General features: G+C 34.8%; 1 protein-coding gene across 1 annotated transcript in view; it reads left to right on the top strand.

The window, feature by feature from the left end:
• Positions 1-18,391, top strand: part of Ctnna2 (catenin alpha 2) — a 1,054,352-nt gene that overhangs the window by 133,390 nt on the left and 902,571 nt on the right. The window contains exon 2 of the mRNA XM_048352594.1: positions 1,281-1,387. Within this exon, the coding sequence (XP_048208551.1) occupies positions 1,286-1,387 (102 nt within the window). The 5' untranslated portion in view covers positions 1,281-1,285. The remainder of the gene's footprint in view (positions 1-1,280; positions 1,388-18,391) is intronic.

Genomic DNA, 18,391 nt, shown 5'->3' with positions numbered 1-18,391 from the left:
TCAAAAATTTTCCTAATTTGCACAGGTATAGTTAAAGTATTTCATTTTTTTATTTTGTAAAATTATGTATGCTTGGGGCTGGGAATGTGGGTTAGTGGTAGAGTGCTTGGCTTGCATGCATGAAGCCTTGAGTTTGATTCTCAGCACCACATAAACAGAAAAAGCCGGAAGTGGCGCTGTGGCTCAAGTGGTAGAGTGCTAGCCTTGAGCAAAACAAAGCCAGGGACAGTGCTCAGGCCCTGAGTCCAAGCCCCAGGACTATCAAAAAAATTATGTATGCTTCATTGTGTCATATGTATGTATGTATGTGTTTAATTATTTATTTATATGCTGGTCCTGAGGCTTGAGCTCAGGGCCTTGTGGTCTTATTTGGCCTTTGCACTCAACTCAGGTGCTCTATCACTAGAGCCACACCTCCACCTGCATCTTTTCCCTGCCTGGTAAATTGGAGATAAGCACTTCAAAGATTTGTCTCCTCTGGCTTGCTTCAAACTTAAATTCGCTGATGTTGGCCTTAGTCACTAGAATTTTAGATATAAGCCACAGAAGCTCAACTTTCATTGTGTCTTTTTAAATGTTGACTTCACATACTAAACACTTCATTCGCTTAAGAGAACTGAAAACACATCATTGAAATTGTGAACAAATGCAGCATCACTCAGAATAAACCAAAAGAACAAATAATGTAAAATGTTAATGAACAAATTGTCAATGTGTATCTATATTGTAACATATCTAGCCATGAAAGGAATGAAATATTGCCACATTATACAGCATAGTAAACCCTAAAACATATTATGCTAAGTGAAATAAACTAGATATAGAAGCCCACTTGTAGAGCTGCATGTATATGAAATGTACAGGATAGGTGAATTATTCTGATATAAAATAGATTTGTTTTGCTTAGGGCAGATATGGGACCATTAGAGGCTGCTGTTGGGAGGATAGAGAGTTTATTTTAGGGCTGAAGAAAATGTCTTAGACTTGATTGTTGTAATGAGTATACAGTTCTGTGAACATTCTGAAAACTACTGAATTATACAACTTAAGTGGATGAACAAATTCACCCCTCTATATTTCCAATCCTTTCCTATCTTTTCCCCTTTTTTTCTCTCTCTGATTTTAGCATTCTTGCTTACGTAGCATCAGATCTGGTTTTTCCATCTCTAACTTGAGAAGGTTAGACACTTAATCTCCAAATGTGTTTCAAGTTTCAGTGTTTTTTTCATCAGTTTACTTTTGTGAACATTATTTGTAAATTATACCTTGTTTTTTCTTAGGGAGCATGACTTCGGCAACTTCACCTATCATTTTAAAATGGGATCCCAAAAGTTTAGAAATCCGGACGTTGACAGTGGAAAGGCTCTTGGAGCCACTTGTTACCCAGGTAAGGGATGCTTTAAAATGCTTGTTGCTTCCTCCCTCCAAACAGCACAAGAAATGTATCCATTGCCTAACGTATGAAACTGTAACCTCTCTGTACATCAGTTTGACAATAAAAATTAAAAAATATAATATACTGGGAAAAAAATAAAGTGCTTGTTGCAGGTAAACGTTTCTAGTGTGATTTGCCAAGATCTTGAGTAAGAATTTGGAAATCCTCAAAAGAGGTCATAACAAAATACTGAATAATGGGTACATTATTTCCTGAGTAATGGATATTCTCACTGCCTTATAAGGTATAAAGTGGCTTTATAAAATGATTCATGGGATTTTAAAAAATAAAGTTGAATAGATAATTGAAGGGACAAATTTGGTGAAGGAAGCCTTCATTTGTAATAATGGCTTCAAAGTCTAAAACTAGCCACCGTTCTCTGGCTTTCAGATACTAATGCACAGTTCAGAAAAAAGAAAACAAAGCAAAACTGTGTTTACTACTTAAGAATATTACATATTTATTCAATTGCTTTTCTATCAGTTTACCAGACAGAATTCAACCCCTTGTAATGATGAAATGATTCATTTTTTTGTCTTGTACAATTGTCACATTTCCACCAATGAACTATCAATAGTGAAAATAATATCAGGATTTTGTTTTTTAAAGTGAATTTCCTTAGTGGCCATTGAAGCATGCCCTTTGGTACAGTAACTCTGAAATTCCTGGAAAAGGAAAAAGTCAGCCTTTGTTGTATATCTGAAGGTAATTATTATATCACTTTAAGCTCAGCTTTATTTTTATTGGTTTGTTATATTGGTTTGTTATAACAAATTATCATCAAGTTAATTGTTTAAAGAAACCTTGATTTATTGTTTGGTAGTTTTAGAGGTCAGAAATTTTAATTTTAGGTATTCTGTACAAAGGCTAGCAGAAAATTATTTCTTTGCTTTTTTGTTGCTGACAAAGGACACTTTACTTTCTTCGTCTGTATTCAAAGTCAGCAATCTGGAATTTCCACATTGCTTTCTCTCTCTGAGCTCTGCAACTTCTTATATTTCCTGTTGATATTGGCATTTCTGCTTCCCTCTAGTAAGAACTCCATTAAATTTGGCTCACCCAAATAAGACAGAAAGTTTTAAAAATATTTTATCGGTAATCTATATCTAATAACAATTTAAATACCTCAATATATCCATAGGATATGCCTTTAGATATTAAAAAAGACATCTGATAAAATTTTGCATTTATTTCTAATAAAAATTTTAGCTCACAATAGGATTAATATATAAAAATAAGGACAGTTACAAGGTCAGTTTTGCAATAGAACAACAACAAAAAAGAAACCTCCAAATCTCTATTTGTAATAGATTTAGCATATTGAGAGTGATATGAGGCTGAAATTAGGTTGCTAGAGTTATGAGTATATAAAATATGTTTCTATCTATTGAAAGCATTTAGAAAGCCAAAGATAAAAACTTGAGAATTTCCTTAACTGTGTTAAATCTGTATTTATTTTGTAGTTTTATTTTCAATCTTATAATTCTCTGCATGTCACTGGGGTAGGATTCTGTTTGGGCAAGCTTTGCAAATTCTGTTGCTGATAACTTGAGTATCTCACTTATCCTCTCCTAAAATAATGTGGATAATAATTTATTATTCATAGGATTTTTTAAAGGATAAATACAATTGAGCTTTTGAGTGGTTATGGAAATATCTACACTTTGCTTATCTTAAGACATATTATTTGCCTCTTGATAGTAATGTCTTTATTAGGACACAGATTTATTGTTTAACATGTGGACTCAATTATGCATTTTGTTTATTAAAAATCAACACATATTTATAAAAAACACAGTGATCTTGCTTATTGCAGCTAATCAAGAATAATTAAATCATAGACCTCTAATGTTTGGTGGAATTAAACCCTCATTATTAGTAAGCAAATGAAGCACAGGCCATTCCAGTAAAACTGAACAAAACTTGCTTAAATTTTATTATTTTTTTATACAAAGCTAAATCTATAACTTAGAAGTAATAATAGCATCTAAGAAATAATATTTATGTTTAATGATCCATTCTAGACTAGATTGATATTAAAGAAGTCACCTAAACGAAGGAACTCTAGTCATTTCCAATATTACTTTGCCTTATCTATGTGGACCTATGAAATTAGGCTCTGGTGTATTTCACTTGCAAGTGTAAAATTTCATGCAAAATATTATCAAGTATCTCAAAATCCTAAAAGATTAAAAATTCATAAACATAAAAAAATAAACTCAATTTCATACTTTTAAAAGTATTTGGTGTTTTTGTTTGTGCCAGTCCTGGGGCTTGATTTCAGGGCCTAAGTGCTGTGCCTGTGCTTTTTTGTGTGCTCTAGGCTAGTACTCTATCTCTTGAGCCATTGATTTGCTTCCACCTTTTTGCTGGTAAATTGGAGATAAGAGTCTCATGGTTTTTCCATTAATTTGGCTCTGAATTGTGATTCTCAAATCTCAACCATACTGCTTTAAAAGGAATTTTTTTTCTCATGCATGGGCCATCAAAATACCTTAAGTTTATTTAAAAAACACAGTATCATTCCTTTAAAAAGGTATATATGTGAGTATATATGTGCAAATATATAAATAGTATGATTCCAATTTAAGAAATTTGGTTATGATGTAGAAATTCACCTTTATCACATATATTAATATTTAATTGAAAGCTATTGCTTATTTTATTGCTTTATAAATGTGGTTTCATCTCTTAAATGTGAACATTTGCAAAATGGCCATATATTCACTATTGACGCAAAGAGCACAGGTAGTTCTACTTGAAATGTTTCTTTGCATTGAGGTAAAATGGCAGATTGTTTGGCACTCATTGTTTGCCACTTTGGAAATAGTAGTTTAATTGACTCGTATGGAGTCTTCAGTTATGTTAATTTCTGCTTGGGGATTATGTTCAATATTTTAATGTCTACCACCAGATGGGAATGATGCTCTTTCTGTTATAGGGCCAGCTGTGTGGGCTATGATTTGAAACTTGACTAATGCACAGAGCCCTTTTACTAGGAAAAACAAGTAGCAAATCTCAAAGAAGGACTTGGAGTAATATGAATGTATAATATATCTGTTTATTTGTGAACACTTTTGCAAAATAAGTACACAATTACAAAAACAAAGAAAATAATACCAGCATTGGTTTGGTGGGTGGTGTTGGTTGACTGACATTAAATCACTGGGTATGATGTGTATGTGGTAATGACTGCTCTGTGCTTGGTCTTCTGTGAGGGGCAAGTTCAGCCATGCAGTGACTCCCTTCTTTTCTCATCTTTGTCACCAAGTGCTGTACATCACTGCTCTTCACTTTGTCATAGAATTACTACAGTGCTCAGCATACATACATTCTTAGTTAAGTAGCAGCAGCTGCTTTTGTTCTTTTCTCATCAGCCTGGAGAAACCAGAGCTAAATTGCAAAATATTATGATGATTTGAGAATATAAGCCAGCTATATAAACAATAGTAAGGGCCACTTCTCTTCCATCAAAATATTTATTTTCAATAATTTCTACGTTCAATAGAGTGATTATTTAAAAATACTAGTAAAATAAATTCCATTTCATATAAGGTAAAATCTAGAAATGGTGTGCACGCTATATGAAATTCAGTTTGCTGATTTCTTAATTTTGATTTTGAAAGTTTTTTTTCAATTTTCTCTTACGTTTTCTTAAGGCTGAGCTCAGCTATCTTGGTTTTGTTTACAAGTATGTAAGGCTCTGCTGCTTCCCCACCATAGGTGTTATAACATGCTAAACTAGATAACGTGCTTTCATCAGAATCTTCTCTGTGCTTTGTTTGAAGTGCCAACTGCTCTGATTTTAGGGGAGCTTTCCCCATAAATATACAACTAACCACAGATAACCTAGACCTTTGAATGAGAAAAGAGGGAGAGGTGTTAATGCTTCCTTAGTATTTTATTAGGTATCTCCTGATATCCTTAGTAAAGCTAATAGTTTTCATTTATTACCTGTGTCAACTTGCTAACAGCAGTAGTACTTTCTCCATCTGCTAGATGGTAAAACAGAGACTTTAATTATGTAACAAAAGGTCTAAATTGAATGAGATTCTGAAACTCCTGGGGAACTACGGACTGAAAATTCTGAGTTTTTAATGATCAACCATAAAAACTGTAGTTATGAAAGAGAGTACAGTGAGGGAATACCTTGAAGGGACTAGGAAGGAAGAACTAAGAATTTTAAACAGGTAGGGAAAGGAATATGCATAAATGGGCAGAATGTATTTGTATTTTAAAGAGGCATTGTTTTTGTTTGTTTGTTTTTGTTTTGAGTAATGCTACAAAGGAGTTGTCATTCAAAAAAAGTAGTATATGAGGTCTGGGAATGTGGCTTCTTGGTAGAGTACTTGCATGCACAAAGCCCTGGGTTCAATTCCTCAGCAGCACATACACAGAAAAAGCCAGAAGAGGTGCTGTGGCTCAAGAGGTAGAATGCTAGCCTTGAGCAGAAAGAAGTTCAAGGACAGTGAGTGCTGAGGCCTTGGCCAAAACAAAATAGTATATGAATCCTGAGGAAGGGAGAATATAACCATAAAATTCAATGCATATTCTACAAAATTAAGAGAGTTGAAGGGAAGGTTGGGGCCAGGAGGGATAGAGGAGAATGATGGAAGATATAGTGTCTTTTTCTCTTTGAATCACCTATTTCTGCAGACTTGTTATTTACTGACATGAACACATGAACTAAACAAATTCTTTAACTTTCCAATGAAACAGTTAAATTGAAATTCTGGTTTTCTGTTTGGATAGCTAATGTATATGAATGCAGCAATTGAGCTATGAGTATTCCTTTGATTTTCTTTCGTAATAAAATCAAGCCTTAATAGTGGTACTGTTTCCTTTCTGTGTTTTTCAATAAATCCATATTAAAATATTTTCGATACTCATAAGACAATATGTTGGAAATTAACTGTACAACTCAGGGAGAGGCTTTGGGAGGGAAGTTGGGAGAAAAATGAAGGAGTAGGGTAGCAAGTTTGAGAAAAAAATGTACTCACTACCTTACAAATGTAACTGTAATCCCTTGGTACATCACCCCACAATAAAATTTTTTAAAAAATAATTCCAATGGAAAAAAAGAATCTAAAATTGAATTTATAGAAAAATAATATCAGAGAATGATTTTGCTATGTATTCGAAACAAGATAATTAGTGAGAACTTATACATTTCAATTCAAATTTCCAAAGAGCAAATTGTGGAAAATTAGTAAAATTGCTTCTAAGTCTTTTGAACAGTTTAGAACCCTTATCTGCCGTAGAGACTAAAAAACCTATTATCACAAACATGAGAATCCCTGTGTGAGACAGTTACATTTTCTCTGGAAGTCTCCAACTGGCAAACTAATTAAAGCTTTTCAGATAACTGAGATAAAGGATGGGGGACATGTCAGCATACCTGCTTTTCCTTTTCTTGGCAGCCCATTTGAAGTACAAAAGGTAAGCATTGTTTTCACAAAATGAAGGAGGGAAGACCAGCAAAAGAAATGGAATATCTACCCAGCTATTTTATTTCCCAGCTGAAAACAAAACTCTCAGTCATTCTTTTTGAATGCACCCTTGTCTTGGAATTCCCTACTGTAGAGACTGTGCATTTTCAATCTGTTTTACCTTGTTTCTCTGCCTTCACTTTCAGTGTTCATGTTGTCAGTGTTCATGTTGTTCAAACGTAGCCCTGGCACTCCTTTTCTGCCTTTTACATTTTCTCAACAAGTGATTCCACCCATCTCTGGGGGGATGGATGGTCAAGTACATAAATGGATGGGCAAAAATGAAATTTACATTTCTGTCCACAAATATTTAAAATGACTTTCGCCTTACTTTCCTCCTAATGATTTTTCTTGGTTCCTCCTTTCCTATACCTACCCATCTTTTGTCAACTGTGCTGCCAAAGTTCTGGTTCTAAATAACATAAATTCTGTCTCACCATGACTAATACAGTCACCTATCAAATAATCCACCAATCCCATTCTTGTCTATCGATTTCTGTACACCACAACCAGAATGACCCTTGGAAACACTGCATAGCTCAACAATATAATTTTCCTGCTTACCAAGCCGCAAATGTCTTTCATTGCATTTTATTACAAAACTACTTTTTTCCTGTTTTCTGCCACAATTCTAGTACTGATGACCATTTCTTATCAGGCTCAAGCAAAAGAGCTATTCTCCTAATGACTTGGAGATTATCTATGCTATTCCTTTATGAGGCGATAGAAATACCTTGTTTCTGAATTGATTCCCTTAAATTTTTAGTGAACATGTATTCTTTCTCTAAGTCACAGAGAAGACCTTTCTTTTCTACCTTTTACAATTTTTCAACATATGTTCCTCCTGTTCAAATTTCTTTAAGTGCCTCTTTCTGAGCACTCAATCTCCATTTGTAATTATCTTATGGCTTTCTATGTGTTTCTTCTGACTTCTACCTTGGTTGGAAAGCCTAGATAGAATGATGTCACTAATTCATACATTCATGTCCATTAGCTGGAATGTAGAAAGTGTTGGATAAATAATTATTTTTAATTTAATTTTATTTTCATGGTGATGTACAGAGTGATAAATACTTATTGAATGATTAGAAAAATTTTCAGTCCCTGCTCCCTCCGATGCAACATTTATGTTTTCTTTTTGACAATTCCATTCTTCTAATGTTAATTATTAGTGACAAAAAATAGTATGTTACAGCATTTGTTTCATACTGACATCTGCAAATGAAACAGTTGTTTATTGTGGGATTTCAAGAATGAGCGCATCCACTAACATTTTCAGAGTATATATGCATGCTTTAACATCTAGTAACCAAATTAAGCAATACTATTTCTCTTTTTATGTATTGAAATGTGTAATGTTTTATATTCATGGGAAAAGGCCTAGTATATATACATATTGCATACATTTATTGGATACACATGTTAATATATCCATGGGGAAAATTAATAATTTCACAGTGCCTATAAATAATCTGTGTTTGCTTTAGAAAAATAATTTTGTTTGACCTTGTGCTAGTGGAAGTTCTGTCCTCAAGGATTACTGCTCAGCGGCATTTATAGGCTTTAAATATAATATGCAAAGGAATCTTTATTAAGTTTTCTCAAATCATTAGGCCCTACTTTTATGAAAACTGTCACACTAATACAGGTTCCTTATGCAGCCATTATACTTCAGTCCTACTTAGCTGACTACACAAATAAATCCTACCTTCCCTGCCTCTTTACCATGGTGGCTAAACTTAACAAATAAAATTCATGGTGCCCAGAATATATGATTTTCAGAGCAAGAACAAATCATTGTCTAGTAGAATCATATTAAAAGTAATGTATTTGTGAAATACTGCTACAAAAATACAATTTGTAGTTTGTTCTGGTACCATGGATTAAACCCAAGGCTTTGAGGTTTTTCTTACTTTTTATTTTATCAAAGCTGGCAATATACCACTTGAGCCACATCTTCACTTTTAGTTTTCTCTGGTTAATGGAAGATAAATCTCTCAGATTTGTCCACCCTGGCTGTCTTGGAACCTCAATTGTCAAACTCAGTTTCTCCTGAGTATCTAGGATTTACAGGTATGAGCCACTAGTGCCTAAACACGGGCTAACATATGCTTTATTGTTACAAAGTCTTGTTTTAAAACCACTGCTAATTTGTGAATTTCTGTCAGTGATAAATTGTGTACCTCAAAGGATTATGTTCACTAGAAATGTTGCGAAAAAAAGAGGCAGATATTGTCAATACTATTGTCACAGTGTAATTTTTAAATTAGACTCAAATTCTTCTATGAGATTTTTCTTGGTTGTTTCCTCTTTTCTCTCCCTTTCTGGTCACTTCTGCTTGATTTTTCCCATCTACCCAAAGAGAACTACAATGTTGTGTAGTCTAATTTCACATGTACCTACATTCTCTCATTTTCACTTCTCTTATTCTGGCTAGTACCTTTGCACCCTTTCATTTTTAACTCTGATGCTGTTTTCAGCTTTCTTCAGATTTTCTAACCCTCACATACATGGGTTTGGTGTCTACCTTGCTCTAGAAAATCCTGTACTTCCTTTCTCAGATGTAATATTAGTGTTTAGTTTCTGAGGCTAAATGGTGTGCATGATACTGTTGTTCATGCTTGTATGTATTATAGTGTCCTTTCTCTGTATATCCTTCTACTGACCTGTAATTCAACTGAATGACTATAATGATGTGGGGTTTTTTGTGATACAGTAAGTGCTCTTCTCTATGAAAAAGGAAACTCTTGATCTTATTCCTATTCTTCCCTTCTTTACAAAAGAAAGGCTCCAAGCTAAGAAGAGCTAATGTGTTTTTTTCTGCAAAAAAGCCTCAATTATAGTTATCTATTAGATCACAGTATCTTCTAAAAGTATAGTTTTAAAAATTAGAAGGCTTCAGACAATGTCATTTTTATTTCTTTATTTTTAATGCTTTGTGTTCTTAAGAGTGCGGATAATGACTTGGGCTCAGAAAAAAATGAAAGGGGGTGTAGAAAATATGCTTAATATTGGAAAGATCTCCGGTAATATGTTAGTTAAATGTAAAAAGGGAAATGTATAAATAACTTGAATATGGTATTATTACAAACTATATCCATTATTGTAAATGTAGCCTGGAATCTCTTGGTAATGGCTGAGTTGGTAATTTGATCCGAAATTGCACTTTTCAGCGGCTTATTTAACACAAACTCCCAATTTACACTGTTGACTGAAACTTCTTAAGCTTGTTTTCATCCCTTAGAGGAATTTTTGTAAAGAGATGAGACTCAATCCTTTCAGCTGACTTATTCAAGCATGACAAAAAAAATTCCACTCAATAATTAAAAACGCTGGACTATTTTGGTGACTTACATACATACATTTTAAAATGGTTTCCAAATTGTGTCTTTCATATGAGCAGCTTTCCCAGACAGAACAAACACTATAATTTAATAAACTGTTCAAAAATTTAAAATAGGTAAACATGATAAAATATTAAGATTTTAATTATGAAATTTTTTTTACCCAGTAAGTATTATATTAGATCACTTTAGTGAAAGGGTATAAAAAGAATGTCAAATTAATTTATTTTCTTTTGCAAACGACTACTCTGTATCAATAAGTAGCCAATTTGTTAGGAGATCATTTTTTTTTCTGTTAGTAGATATTTCTAACTGATTTTTATATCGTGGGATTCTTTTTATATTATATTTGCATTATTTATTTTCATTCCATTCATTATCTCTTTTCTTTTCTTTTCTTTTCTTTTTCCTTTTTTTTTAAATTGTCAAACATGTACAGAGAGGTTACAGTTTCATAGGTTAGGCATTGGATACATTTCTTGTACTGTTTGTTACCTCCTCCCCCTTTCTCTCTCCCCCCATGAGTTGTTCAGTTGGTTTATTATCTCTTTTCTTACTCTGCCAGATACCACCAAATCCATGTAGTTTGTGCAAATCCATGTAGTTTATTGTAGTTTGTGCACGCTTACTGGAGTTGTCAGAATATCATAGATTTATAACCACCATTATGGATATAATGCATGATAACTTTGTTATAGGAGATTTCTGTTATTACTTCAAATAATTTTAAGTACAACTGAAGCAAGTTTGCAAAGTGACCGGTGAATGTATATGCCAAGGTCTAATTAAAGAGGAGGCAGCTTCCGAAGTAAACACTACTTAATATAGGAATAAAACAAGGGTATCTCTAAACTTGCTCTACTTGGTTTGAAGGATTTGACATAACAGGGAAATTGTTATACACCTCTTCTTTCTTTGTACTCAGAACTTTACTTTCGTGAGATTCCTCTCTAAGTTTCTGAGACATGAGAAACTGAAGATACATCTCATTTTCAGGTATACCTCACAAGACAATCTCCTGAGTCTAAATTCTTTTTTATTTCTTAAAGGTTGATGTAAATGATCAAAGTCCTATGAAACTACATGATAAAGCAGGTGGAGACAGAGGATGGGAGAGGCCTACAGTCCTGAAGCCTGGGTTTTGATAACTACAGGCTTTACATGTCAAGGCAGCTAGTATTTCTTTAGTAGTATAACATAGATCAGAACATAATCTCTTATATAATGTAGAGGTTTATTTTGAGACGTTATTTTCAAGAGCATAATTTCTGATGATGAAAAAACCCAATTGAAAAACTGAAGTGACTGGTTGATAACTTCAAGTAGTAGAAACATGAGAAGAAATTCCAATTAATGATGAAGAAAGAAGAATAGCTGGAAGGGTACCCCTCTTGGAGTACATAATCTTCCATATCAATAAATTTATCTTCTCCATCTAAGAAAACCACAGTCTATACTCTTAAAGATATCCAATAACTTTTAGAGAACCTCTGCCCTCACCCCCTGCCTTAACTCCAAGATTTCTATTTGACTTTTTTTTTCTTTTGTGTGTCATTTTCCCTGAATGCTTGCTCAAAGTTAGCATTTTACCACTTCAGCCACAGCTCAGTTTGGGATTTTTTTTGTGTGATTAATTACAGATTAGGACTTTCCTGCCCTAGCTGGCTTCAAACTACCATACTTATATCTCAGCCACCTGAGTAGCTGGGATTACAGGTGTGAACCTCTAGTGCCCAGTTATTTGATTCTTTTAAAAAATTACTTCTTAGTCAATTTATTGTTTATATAATAATAGTTTTTACAAATTTTTATTGAATTATGTGACTCATTTTTATTTCAGTTATCTGATGGATTTTATCAAAATTATTTTATCACAAATTATTTTTTGAGGGGCTGGGGATATGGCCTAGTGGCAAGAGCGCTTGCCTCGTATACATGAAGCCCTCGGTTCGATTCCCCAGCACCACATATACAGAAAATGGCCAGAAGTGGCGCTGCGGCTCAAGTGGCAGAGTGCTAGCCTTGAGCAAAAAGAAGCCAGGGACAGTGCTCAGGCCCTGAGTCCAAGGCCCAGGACTGGCAAAAACAAAACAAAACAAAACAAATTATTTTTTGAGTTACTTTCACACAATTGCTTAATTTCCCTTTTTTTCCTTGTCATGTTCTGTTGCTACTTAGTTGCTCATACTTCTGCTGTCCCTATGTTGATATGTATGTATCAGATACAACATCTGCCTGTATCAATTTTACAGGCTTGCTCCCAAAAGTCTAGATGGTTTCCTTGTTGTAATTACTACAGTATAGGACACACTTGATTTGGTATAGTGTCAGTATTATTTCTTCAGAAGTGGTAGATTTTGGGAACCCCTGCAGAACTTCCAGTAGCCTAAGCAGCAGGGTTTTGGGAGAATACCAGGCATTTGGTATTCATCTTCTTAGGTAGGGGGGATGCAGAATGGGGGTTGATCAGATGCAGTGTGCTGCTTCTGGAAGTGCAGTTGGAGCACTCACCAGTGTCTAAGTGCTCTGCACTGCTGCTCTGCACCAGAGTGGTCTGAGAATTCACTTTTTGGGGATTAAGTTGGTTGTACAAGGACACCAGGCTGTTTCTCAGGCCCAAGGGTAGATGTGGTGTGAAGATGGCCAATATACAGGAACACACATGCCTGTACTTTTACTTTGGAGCAATGCAGTCATGCTGATTGCCTGGCAGTTCCCAAGCTAGACTGAGAGCCAAGAAGGGCTGCAATCTTCTCCAATAAAAAATACTTCTGGTTTCTGGTTTGTTGGTGTACCATTTTCTACTGTGTGTGTGTGTGTGGAGCAAGAGCTCCCCAATGGCTTTATATATGTATATCACATATGCATATATATATATATGTATGTGTGCATATGCATACACAAAGACCACATATGTTTAAATACACAAGCACAAATATGCATTCCTGTTATTGCATATGTGTATATCTACACATACCAAGCTTTTGTGTATCTTCATAGAATTTTTGTAACCTACCTTAGGTACACTGGAAATATCCCTCAAAAATGACTCTAAAACAATAGCTGTATTTACTTTGTTTTGTTACAATAAACTTTCCCGTTTTGTCTATGCAAATATCCTGCTGGTATCATTCTATTGACATTACCCGAGAAATCAAGTGTTGAATAACACAAGATCAATCAAGTATATAGTAATTGAGCCTCCCTAATACAAATGTTTTAAGTTTCTTCTCATGGTCACCATTCACTCTGAAGTAGTATTTTTAAAGAAAATCATTATTGATCTTTGAAGTTAATCTGTTCTCTCAATAGGCTAATGAATAAATCAACCAACCAAGAGACATTTCAATAATTGTGGCTTAATGATTTGGGGCCTTACAAGTGTGTTTTTTTTCTCCCTTTTGTCTATGTAGTAATACTCTCAACTTAAAAATAGTAGCATCAAAATTTTTGACAAGAACAGATACATTGACATATCAGGACTAGACAATGTGTGTTTGGTTGACTGATGCTAGATTTTGTGGCTGATTTTTGCCTTTGCATCCTATATCTAGTTCTTTCTCTGCCGTGCTCTATTTGTTTACATTGGACAGTTAATTTTAGTTTCAAGATGTTTCATTTCTTTTTCTTGCCTTAAGTTATAATTCATATTTATAATTCATTTTTCTGGCCAGCATTTTAACCAGTAGAGAAAAAGCTGAAAATTGGGATACGTGTAAGGGAATATGTTTCTGTTCTTCCACTCCTGAGAAAGAACTTCCTGGTTAATTGATCTTGGCATAGCCTGAGATAGTGATTCACAGGAGCTTGGTGTGCAGGTGGATGAGATGTTTTTTTAAAGGATATAGCCCCCATGGCCCTTTAGGAGAGGATGCTGTGTCTAACTGAGGACCTTTTTTCACATCTACAATATTAATAGTTAATGATATGTTGGAAGCAGAATGGGGTGAAGTTCTATTCTAGACTAGGCAGTAGCACAGGCCAAGCTTTTTTATGGCTTTCAGTCTAAGTGGCAGCACAAAGGCATTCTGTGCACTCACACACTGAGGAGTTCCATGTATAGGTACATGCTTCCATATATACTGTGAGTGAGGTCTGCCTAGTAAGTCATCCTCATACATTTACCATCTTGGAAAAGACTTTAAAAGATGACAAGAATCTATGATGAATAATCCAGTTCATGTTGAGGCAGATCTGTTTTCATGGATTCAAGATGAAAAGGCAAAATTCTAAAGGATGTAAAAAAAAAAAAAAAAACAAGAGTGAGGTTTCACATTTATATTTCAAAAAAGAATGGATTTTCTAAAGTGGCAGAGCAAGCAGTGAGAAATAAATGAGATAGTGCCTGGAAACTCTCAGTGCTTAGTGCCCTGTAACTGCCTGATACATTTTATTTTCTTTTTATTGTCAAATTGATGTACAGAGAGGTTACAGTTTCATACATTAGGCCTTGGGTACATTTCTTGTACTGTTTGTTAACCTCTTCCCTCATTCTGTCCTCCCCCACTCCCCCTTACCCTGTCCCTCTATGAGTTGTTCAGTTGGTTTGCAAATAGTTTTGCAAGTATTGCTTTTGGAGTTGTTTGCTTGATACATTTTAGACTATTAGGACAAGAAATACCATGTGATTTCTGAAGTTCAGATAAATGAGATCTGAAGGCAATGAAAGGCTCAATGAGATTTTCCAGCGGTGACTCCTAGGTTGAAGTTCTTCTTCCCCTGAATTCCAATATTACCTGGGAGTCACTCATGCAATGGGAGAGTCTGTTACCTAAAGTTAAGTGCTTTCTCATGTCTAGCAAACTTACAGTGCATTCAAGGAGAGTGGAACAAACAAGTAAAAGACAAGCAAATGTATTTGCATCTCAAAAGACCTAATTCAATCTTCTCTGTGTATACATTTTATAACCTAAACAACTATTTTGTGCCACATCAGGTTCTTTGTAAAAACGTATTTTCTAAGTTGGTGGACACCAAAATTCTTGGCCAAGGTTATATTCAAGATAGGTTAGCAAAAATCCTGATTCCTAGTCGGATTCATGAAAGGCACAGTTATTCAGCCATCACTTAATATAGATATATCAGTCCTGGGGCTGGGGATATGGCCTAGTGGCAAGAGAGCTTGGCTCTGGGTTCGATTCCCCAGCACCACATATACAGAAAATGACCAGAAGTGGCGCTGCGGCTCAAGTGGCAGAGTGCTAGCCTTGAGCAAAAGGAAGCCAGGGACAGTGCTCAGGCCCTGAGTCCAAGCCCCAGGACTGGCAAAAAACCAAAACAAAACAGATATATCAGTCTTGGCACCATGGAAAGTTAATAGGAAATATATTTATGTGGGAAAAAGAAACAGCAGAATTTTAGAAATTATCCTCATGTGACCCATAACAACCATCAGTATCATTAAAGTAAATTTAATTAAGTTAAATAGAAAAGAATGTGAGTAGAAAAGTCCAATTATTGCCTTTATTTTAATTAGTACTGAGAAAATTTGCCATTTTTACAAAAACATCCAGGAGAAAGAAAAGAAAAGAAAAAAAATTACCATGAAGATGAACTTTTGAAAAAAATGAAGAAAATAAAATCACTCTGTTTTTATGTAATTATTTCTTCTTCATGTAATTAAATGCACGTTTTTTGAAAAAATTGAAAATCTAGGCAAATTTCTCCAAAAAGCTATTAAAGTTGCAATATTTCTTGTGAGGTAGAGTTTATACTATCCAAAATTTTCAACAATATTGAAGTAAAAAAGTAGCTTGGTAATGAATATATACTTGTGCCAATAAATATTCTAATATGACTTTTCAAGTTTTATTAGGTTTGATTTCTCTGGAATTTTTGCTTAACCATTTTTATTGCCTGACATGTAGGTTTTTGCCAGTATTTCTTTACTATAGTGGAGATTATTATACTGCATTACAAAATGTATTTTTGTGTCATGACTGGTTTTTTTTTAATGTGTGCATTTGTTGTATTTTGAACAGAACAATCCTTTTTTGATATATAACAGAGAATATACACTTCTTATTTTCTTTACATTTCTTGAAACTTGCAAGTTTCCGTTGAGTTCTTATAACACTCATATTTTAAGAATAAAACTTAAACTAAAGGGTTACCATTGCCAGGAAGGAATGGTGGTGTATGCCTATAATCCCCGTAATTTGGAGATGGAGGCAGAAAGGTGATATAACATGGTCAAAATAGTGCGATCCTGTCTCAAAAAAATAGACAAAAAAATCACTTTCACAGTAAGATACATTTAGTTTTTTTTTTTTTGTCTTTTCTTTTTTGGTACTGGGGATCGAACCCAGGACATTGACACTTGCTAGGCCAACGCTTTGCCACTGAGCTACATCCCAGTTCATCTTTAGCTTTTAAAAAGCATAATTATAGATTGGTATTTTTATGATAAGTTACTAGTAAAGTGCATTAAGGAGATGGATGTAAACAAACTATATCAAGTACAGAGGATGGAAGGAGAAAACAAAGTGTGATGATTTTGTTCCTGAGAAGGTTGATCATGAAGGACTGATGGTGTATCACCATGTACAGCACTTGCTTAGCATGGTCAAGGCCTTGGGTTCCATTCCCAGCACTCCAACCCCCTCAAAACTGACTTGACAAGAAAGAATTATTTTCTTTTCTCCTATGGCATTGAATAATTTGTTCAGTTATAGTTTTGGTAAAATTAAAATGGATTTGTAAATGAGTGACAATTTGTGTTGAGTAATTCATTATAGCTAGCTTATATCAAAATTCTATTTTCTTCTCTTCCCTTCATTGTTAAAGTGAAGTACAGAGGGCTTACAGTTTCATATGTAAGGCAGTGAATACATTTCTTGTTCAACTTGTTACCTCCTATTTTCTTCTTGTGAGTTTGTGAGCATGGATTTTGAGCATTTCTTTTGATTATAGTTACTTCTTTTGTCCTCTGTATAATTACGTTTTTTGCTCCTTTTATTATCTACTTTCTTAAACTGACTTCACTTCTGTTTCTTTCCTCCCTCTTTTCTTTATTTTTCTTTTCATGTTTAAGGTCTCTTCTTTTTTCTCTTTTTCCTTCTCTCCCTCCCCGTCTCCCTCCCTTCCTTTTCTTTCTTTTTTCCCTTCCTTCCTTCCTTCCTTCCTTCCTTCCTTCCTTCCTTCCTTCCTTCCTTCCTTCCTTCCTTCCTTCCTTCCTTCCTTCTTTCTTCTTTCCTTTACCCTCCCTCCCTTCCCACTTCCCCTTCTCCTCTCTCTCTTTCTCTTTCTTCTTTCCTTTCCCTCCCTCCCTCCCTCCTCCCTCCCTCCCTCCCTCCTCCCTCCCTCCCTCCCTTCCCTTCCTTCCTTCCTTCCTTCCTTCCTTCTCCTTCCTTCCTTCCTTCCTTCCTTCCTTCCTTCCTTCCTTCCTTCCTTCCTTCCTTCTTTTTTCCCTCCCTCCCTTCCTCCCTCCCTCTTTTCTTCTTTCCTCCCTCCCTTCCCCCTCCCGCCCTCCCTTTTTTTTTTTCTTTCTTGTATCCGTATTTGAACTTCAGATTGCTCAGGTATTACTTTGCTATTTGAGGCACACCTTCAGGTTAGCTTCTTGCTGGTTAATTGGAGATGGAATGTCCCCAGACATTTTTGCCTGGAGTGACTTCTCAGTTTTTAGTTCTGAATGATGTTTCTGTTCATATTTTTCTCTTCTAAATGGGTTCTTCTCTTAGGGCCCTCAAATGCTAATCCAGACACTCGTGGTCTTTTACTATTCAGAGAGTATGTGGAGTAATTCTTAATGTTCTTGGGTAGTGAACTCATTTCAATACTTGTTGTACACCGTCACTTTCGATTTATGTTTGGTAGACCTGTGGTGATACATGGAATGTTGAGATTTCTCCATTGTGATCTGAACCCTGAGGGATGAAATTTGTGTTTATGTGTTTTGCTTTGTTCTTGTTTCTGGGTTTTCTGTTTTTATTTTATTTTATTTTTTTAGTAAGGCAACAGTTTGCTCTCAAGAGAAGCACAAATGTTTTCTAAACCCCTCCCATCTCTTCCTTTACTGTTTGATGCCAATTTTGCATGTTGAATTCACACGTGTCATATTGAATATCTTTGTCCACTCTTTGCTATGAATGTACCACTTTTAATGAATACATGGGACAGAA

This window comes from Perognathus longimembris, chromosome 8 (genome assembly GCF_023159225.1).
Source record: "Perognathus longimembris pacificus isolate PPM17 chromosome 8, ASM2315922v1, whole genome shotgun sequence".
NCBI lineage: Eukaryota > Metazoa > Chordata > Mammalia > Rodentia > Heteromyidae > Perognathus > Perognathus longimembris.
This window is presented reverse-complemented; position numbering and strand designations above follow the sequence as displayed.